The following is a 7,868-nucleotide window of genomic DNA, read 5'->3' as shown; positions in this document are numbered from 1 at the left end:
GACCAATTAGAGCTACGGGAGATCAAACGGACCTAACAATGAGGGCGGTTAAGGACTGGTTATGGAGCTATTTCAACCAGTCATAACCAGCTTAGGTTGTAGGAACCGACCCTAAGCAGGTCATGGGCAGAAACAAACCCAAGAGGAACAACCAGCCCAGTTTTTGCACAACTTGGTCGGGTTGATAATTCCACGGAGAAACATGGGGAAGGCCATTTAATTTCCATTGTGGAAGATGGCGGACTTGTCTATACGGGTAGACAAGATCCTATCTGAAAATGTTCGGAGTTGGCTGGACATTTGTGGAAAGGGGCTGCCTGCGGCGGAAATCAGACGCGTGGTGGTCATTCTCTAATGGATGTGGTATCGACAGAATAAATTTCTTTATGAGCACAAGTGAATTGAATCAAGGATATTAATTAACAAGGTTGATGCTTTTATTCAAGAATACGGAACTGGTATGAATGCTACTTCTACTAAGCCGACAAATGACCCGCTTTTTTAATTTACTAACCCATGGACCTGCAAGAGTATGGAACCCTCCTCTGAGTGGCGTTATGAAAATCAATTGTGATGCCAAAATTGGAATGAATAGCCATGCGTGTAGGGCGGGGTTGGTCATTAGAAATGCAGCAGGTGAGATTATGGCGACTGTTAGAGTTCCTCTTGGTGGTTGCACTTCAGTGGAGGAGGCAGAGCTTCAATGAAGGATTACTCCTTGCAAGGGATTGTTGCTTTAATGATATCATTGTTGAATCTGAGTCAAATTGACGTGCAAGCTCTACATAAAGATGATTTCCCGAAGTCCTATCTCTTTTTCCTCTACGAAGATGTTCATAAATAGAGTTATATTTTTCGTAGTTGTACTTTCTCTTTTGTGCATACAGAAGGCAATAGAGTAGCTCATTCCCTTGCTGCATGGGTTGTTGATATAAATGAACCGATTGTATTTATGGAGGACTGTCCTACCCCAATTTGGAACCTTATATGTAACGATGTCAGACTTACTATTCATTAATATAAGATTACTGTTTCAAAAAAAAAAGGTTTTGTTTTATTTGAATGCTTAATTATAAATCCATCCTTTACTTTTTATTTACGTTTGCAAATTTTCCCTTAACATTTTTTAAAAATACAGATTTACCTCTAATGTATAAAATAATGCAATTTTACCCCTAACGTTGTCAAGCAAGATCAATTTTACCCTTAGCCAACTAAAAATTTAAACAAACTGTGTTACTATTTTTTAACTCGTTTAATTATCACATCAAACTTTGCAAATATCAATTATGTCTAAAATATTTATTCTATTACTAACACAGTTACAAATAACATCCCGAAATAAATATTTAAGTCTGCCAGATATAAGTTAATTGTAAAAACTGCATAAAGCTCTTACTATGTTATTAAAACAAGTACAAACAACCCGTCAAAATACACATTATCGATAAACTTGTTTAGAAAATCCAAATAATTGCCAAATTATGTTGTATATTGATAAAATTGAACTTGCTTGACGATATTATAGGTAAAATTGTATGGCTAAAAATAAATCTGCACTTTTTCAAAAATATTAAAAAAATAAATTTGGACCGTATCCCTAAATAAGGACCATAATTGTCCAACATTAGTTTTACTAGGTAATAAATGGTTAAATGGACTTCGAATATCATTGAAATTAAATTTGAAACTTCTTTAGATGTTCAAATGATTGAACAAATTGAAATGGAAGCCTTGTTTGTGGAGAATGTAATTTGATCTTGGCAACTTTAGTTTACAAGAATTTTGTTTTGTCGCAATTGAACAAACGGAGTTATTTTCTTTGTTGTTGTTGGAGATTGAAATCGGACCTTTGCCATTTCTTTTTAGTTCAAATCAATTTTCGTAATCAAATCACTGCCTTTAACAAAACCCTTTTGCCACTAACCTTTCTGTAATTTCCGCCTTCCGATCAGAGCCAACTTTATCATCAAGTCGAGTAGTAATCGATGCTTAAAAACGCCATTAATTAAGGCTGATGGTGCATCCGTGAGCCCAAAGGGCATAACTAAGAACTTGAAGTGGCCATGATGAATTCTGAATACCCTTTTAGGAATAGATTTTGGACTCCCAGGAACTTGATAATACCCAGACAAATGGAACTTGCTAAAAATATTGAGCATGCTGAGACAGATGGAACTTGTTGCTACATGTTGGAGGACCAAATGCCGCAAATTGCGAGGCTATTTCAAATCGTCCCGAGGAAGATGGAGGCTTATCTTCCTTCAATTTGATAAACCATGATTGTGCATTTTCTTCCAAGTGAAACAATACCGAAAAAAATGTTCGCATCAACTCGCATCGACTCAACCACCTAATGACAGGTCCATTATACTATGGACAGTCAAGTTTTGCATACCTTAAACCAAAAGCGCCACTATCATTGGTATGAGCTGAATTTCCACGACGATCACGGCTAATACTCTCTGTTTTCAAACCTGTCATTGGTAAACTGATATTAATCTTTTGAGAAAAATCATGTAGTCGTGCTGAAATTTCTTGTTGTATTGCTTCACTGTCAAACTTGTCATGTTCCCAATCAGACTTGTACATGGCCATGAAGTTCTTAATTTGTTGTTGTATGGCAAGGAGATCTCCCATAAAATCAAGCTCTAATACCATGTTATTATGAACACGGGTTTAGGATCTTGTTACGGAACCTTATACCTCATAATCTTCTAGAAAAGAATGTTTAGAAGTAAGTCTTCCCTCACCTACCTTGCTGAAACAGTGGAGTTCGTTAAGAAAGAACTCCACGATCGCAAAATTGTATAGAGCTGACTGAGAGAGGATTCCACGATCTCGGGAACTAATTTGTTGGAAAATTACTTGATTTTTTATTGGTTAACAATAACCTTTGAATAAGAACCACAACCAGTCTGTTTATGAATTAATTACTGCAAAAATAGAGTTTTCAAGCAAAATCCAAAATGGGAACTAACTTTTGCAGGAACAATAAATAATAGGCCCATATAAACACATCAAAAGCTTCATTACATCCCTGAAAATTATATGGTCCAGTGGCAACACGAAACATGGAATTTATAACAAAGATAAGCATGTCAGATCAAGTTAAGGATTCCAAAATTTATAACAAAAACAAGCATGTCAGATCAAGTCAAGGATTCCGCTGTGAAGTTGCAAATGAGCCGGAAATTATCCATTCTCGATGGGAATTCACCCAATTAAGAAGAACAATCCCCCTTTATTAGGGGAAAAAAATCTCCAGAGGCGGGGATGGAGACTTCTCTCAACCCCACATGAATCCCTATCCCCGTAACCACGAGAAATTAATACTATTTTAGTGGATTAATTGATTAATGTACTTTTTGCCTTAAACAATTTGTAATTAGATTGATTTTTTTTATATTTTGTAGATTGATTTATTACTTTCTAATCAAAAAAATATTATTGAGAATTCAAAAAATAGGAAATGGGGATATCCCCTCCCCCATGGCAACGGGAATGAGGACTATATATTCCCCCATTTTATAAATGGAAATGGAAATGGGAATTCCCCACCTAGTACCTATCCCAACCCTGTCCTATTTGCAATCCTAGCTTTGAACTATAATATAAACAAGCAAGTAGTCAAGTCTTTCAAACAAAATATTAGTACGTACAGAGCAATGGATCGGAGTCAAACAGTATTAACAGTGTCAGCTAGGGCACGCAATATGCAACCAAAGCCAGCTTTTTCCGTCAACTTTTCATGTATTCGTAGGCATTGATCACATGTGGGCCGATCTCCAGTAGACAATCCTCTATACAAGTACCTGCAGATTATCATAATAGATATAACTAATTATATTTTCAACAAATTAAACCATTTTGAGATTCCAAAAATCAGGCAGTACTAAATAATGGTAAAGATCTAACAATTGTCAAAGTGCAAAGAATACCACAACAACAAGGTCTAACAATGGTACAGGATCTCGTGGCTCAAATAATGTAGATCCTTCTATGATTAAGAAATCTATATTACCTGATAAGAAAATTGAGCAAAAAGAATATTTCATAAGGTAATATTGTTCCCAATGGTTTAGGTAATACTTCAGGTCATGTAGCTACAATTTTAAAAACTCAAAGTGGAATGCTTTTAACAACTTCTTAGATAGGTTAGCATAATATGCCTCAAGAACTTGCACATAAGCAGAAAGCATAACAACAGTAAAACTGAAACAATATGCCATTAAACGAATGCTTCATGCCGAAGAGAAAATGATGTTGTTGACTGTGTTCAATTTCCACTTCTCAACTCAATAATATAACCAATTCACTTTTCTGCCAAAGAGAAAATGATGTTGCTGACTGTCTTATTTTCCACTCCAGTCAATAACACCTAAATTGATTTTTGGATCCATTGATGTTTGCGAAGTTACGATGGTGCAAAGGGGATGCCTACTCCAACAGTTCTATCATTATAGGGGCATCATAGGACGCAAAATATGCATTTAGCATAGCACTGGAATTAGTCGACTTATTATCTAGTCTACCCCTTATATGTTTAATGTTCACATACTTTGTACTCACTATCTGATTCTTTTGATACAAAACAGATTGCTCTGTATTATCAGTTGCAAACAATGGAACTATTATCTGGTTTTCTTCAATCAGCTTCTGTTGGTGTATGTTATTTTTCTCACAGCTTAAATCATTATTCAATGTAAATTTTCATATGCATCTTGAATAAATTATTGAGGTTGTTTTACTTTTGGTTCCTTCACAGGAATACAAAATTAATGGTCAGTATAGCTTGAAGATCATCCTAAGGATGGTAACTTAGAATACACACCAATGACATGAAATTACAATAGAGCTAAGAAATGTCCGTAGGCAATTACAGTATAGCTTGAAGATCATCCTAACCATTTTGAACCCAAAAACTGGAAAGAGTTCTAAGTTTTCTCTCCTTTGCCTTGTCTTGCACCTATTAGAGTCTATGCATCTACAATTTTAAAGGTTCAAAATGGGCATGCTTTAAAAAGAGAAACTTTTTCCAGACAAGTCAGAATAATTTGCCTGAAGAACTGTCCATAGGCAATTAGCATGACACTTGTAAGACAGTATCCCCTCCAACCAATAAAGATTGGCACAGAATGTATGTTTAGCATGACACTTGTAAAAAGTATCCCTGTAAAAAGTATCCCCTCCAACCAATAAAGATTGGCATAGAATGTATGTAGCATAGGGTGCAGATGTACAACGATTTCTGTTAAAGCTAAAGTTATATTGCCTATGGTTTTCTAGTTTGTAGGATGGCAGAGTGATACTCAAGTCAATAACATTTTTAATTACACGAGGCATACTAACTTCAAATGAAGAAACAATGTCCAAACCAAGGCCAGTCAAATAAGCTTCTTTCCCCAGGTAGAGATGTTTTAGAACATATATTAAATTTAGGAGCATTATTAGGGCCTTTAAATACAGGAATAAAATATTCTATTGCTACTCAGTTCTCTAGCTAGAAATGGGAGCTCACCAGATTCAACCTCTCATATTTAAGAAAGTTATAAGTTCTATAGGGCATTAATCAAAAAAAAAAAAAAAAAAAAAAAACTAAAATCACAATTAGAAGAATCAATAAACATCATAGCACAATGCATTTGCATCAAAATAGATTGTGTAAAGTTCAACTGAAACCATTGTCGTCTACTAATTCTACCTCCACTGTTTTCACTGAATATGCTATTTTAATATGCATACGATGAGAAATTTTGGATACTCCAATGGAAGAATTAGTTGAGTTGACATTTGAAAAAAAAAAAATCAAGCAACAAATAAAGCCATCGTCAATTGATGCAGTAGGGAATTAAAAAAACTAGATCAGATAACAAAAATCAAGATTAATATTGAAAATAAGTGAGAAGAGAATGTAGTTACTTCATGAGCATATCGTGGTACTCGGGATCCAAGGAAGATAACATCCCATCCACATCTTTAATAGCCATAATCGCTCTATGCACCACAATCCAATTCGCAGACTGCAAGAACTCTAGGTCAATTTCCGCTGACCGGAAAAAAAAAATTGATGTACGCATGAATAGAACCTGAGACTCTCATGATAATTGAAAGAAAAAAATGAAAATGTAAATTGAAGACATGAAAAACCTTGCATCGCTCATCTCCAGTACTCGGTGGCGATCCTTCGAGGGCAGTTTTAAGAGCTTCAACAGGCTTGAACCTGAAAGGAACACCCAAATCGTTAATTGGTTAGAAATTAGACAGAGAGAGAAAGAGGTGAGGAGGAAGGTAAGAATACTGTTTAAGTAAGCTCTCGATCTTGCGAGATTTGTGTTCGATTCTGGTGATTATGGCCTCTGCATTGTCTGCTTCTATGAATTGCCCAGCTCCCGCCATCTTCTCTTTCCTTCGCTTCTCACTTCTCACCTTCCGTCTACTCCCCGGCACATCGATTGCTACAACGACACCGTATTTTGTTTTTTTTTATTAAGTTTTTATTTAGTTAATATTTTGTACAAAAACATTTTCTGCAGTTATTTTGTTGGATGAGGTACTAAAATAGGTCTAAGGTTTTTTAAAAAGTATCAATTTAGTCTCAACTAGACCTGTTCAAAAGTCCACTGGCCCGTCCAACCCGTTCAAGCCCACTCTTCAAAGACTGGGTTTGGATATTTATGTTTCGTAATAGGTCCGGTCCGGTCCAAACCCGCTTAGGCCCGTACATAGAGTAGGTTGGGTTTGGGATTTGTCTCAAAACCCAAGCCCAATCCAGTCCGGCCCGAAATTTTGATAATAATTCTAATTTTAATTTAATAACTTTTATAGTTTTATAAACTTTATATTCCAACAATAAAAAATTTAAATTTCTTCAACCTAAAATTTCCAGACCATATATTTTTTAGAATTGGGAACATATATATATTTTTGTTACCATTTTATTTATTATTATCAAAAAAGTATTTTTTTTATTTAGGATTGCATTAATTGATTTTTATTGAAATAATCCTCTAAAATTTAGTTTATTGTATTTTATTATTTATATTTATAGTATAATTTTTTAGCTTAATTTTAATTTTTAAAAAATACAAAGATATTAGTTGAGCCGGGTTGGGCTTGTGAATTAGTTTTTTTAGCTTGGCCCAGCCCCGCCCAAACCCGATATAAATATAGTGCGGGCTTGGTTGGGCTTGGACAAAGTAATTATGTCATAAGCCCAGTTAGGTCCGGTTCAAGCCCGGCCCGGCCCAGCCCATGAACAGGTCTAGTCTCAACGTTCAAAATAACATCAATATAGGCTTAACGTTTACAACATAATATCAATTTAGGCTTAACGTTTACAATATAGCATCAATTTAGGTCTCACGTACAAAATGACACCAATATAGGCTTAATGTTTATAAAATAATACGAATTTAAGCTTAACGTTTTACAAAATATATACAATTTAAGCTAAACGTCATAATTAAATTAATTATATTATATTTTTTCCCTATTAAATTTATATGTTATCTTTTTATTTAGTCCTATATTCTTATTTATTATAATACAATTAATTAGTATTATTGCCCATTAAAATCTTATATTCGTTTTTCATAAATGATTCCATGACTGCTAAATTTCATTGCTCATGTAATATATGCAAACTAAAAGTAATTGAATATTCATAATATTAAAATATTGTGGATATTCAATTACTTTTAGTTTGCATATATTACATGAGCAATGAAATTTAGGAGTCATAGAATGGTTGATGAAAAACAAATATAAGGTTTTAATATGCAAGAAAACTAATTAAATAATTGTACTTATTCAAAAAAAAACTAATTAATTGTATTATAATAAATAAGAATATAGAACTAAATAAA

At 34.2% G+C, this 7,868-nt stretch overlaps 1 protein-coding gene across 1 annotated transcript; it reads right to left on the bottom strand.

The window, feature by feature from the left end:
* Nucleotides 1-3,421: 3,421 nt before the first annotated feature.
* On the bottom strand, nt 3,422-6,478 carry LOC136234826 (actin-related protein 2/3 complex subunit 5A-like). Its single transcript, XM_066024312.1, has 4 exons — nt 6,302-6,478; nt 6,151-6,223; nt 5,923-6,023; nt 3,422-3,815 (listed from the first exon to the last, which is right to left on the bottom strand). The coding sequence occupies exons 1-4, from the start codon at nt 6,397-6,399 to the stop codon at nt 3,680-3,682; spliced, it is 408 nt and encodes a 135-aa protein (XP_065880384.1). The 5' UTR covers nt 6,400-6,478; the 3' UTR covers nt 3,422-3,679.
* Between the last annotated feature and the right edge of the window lie 1,390 nt (nt 6,479-7,868).

Source organism: Euphorbia lathyris, chromosome 7 (assembly GCF_963576675.1).
Source record: "Euphorbia lathyris chromosome 7, ddEupLath1.1, whole genome shotgun sequence".
In the NCBI taxonomy this organism is placed as follows: domain Eukaryota; kingdom Viridiplantae; phylum Streptophyta; class Magnoliopsida; order Malpighiales; family Euphorbiaceae; genus Euphorbia; species Euphorbia lathyris.
The sequence above is the reverse complement of the archived record's forward strand: the minus strand, read 5'-3'. Positions and strand labels throughout refer to the sequence as shown.

Excerpts from the sequence above, each read along its gene's own strand:
- LOC136234826 (XM_066024312.1), bottom strand. The coding sequence starts at position 6,399 with ATGGCGGGAGCTGGGCAATTCATAGAAGCAGACAATGCAGAGGCCATA. Across the intron at positions 6,024-6,150 it reads CTGGAGATGAGCGATGCAAG|TCTGCGAATTGGATTGTGGT; the intron begins GTTTTTCATGTC and ends GAGTTCTTGCAG. Across the intron at positions 3,816-5,922 it reads TACCACGATATGCTCATGAA|GTACTTGTATAGAGGATTGT; the intron begins GTAACTACATTC and ends GATAATCTGCAG.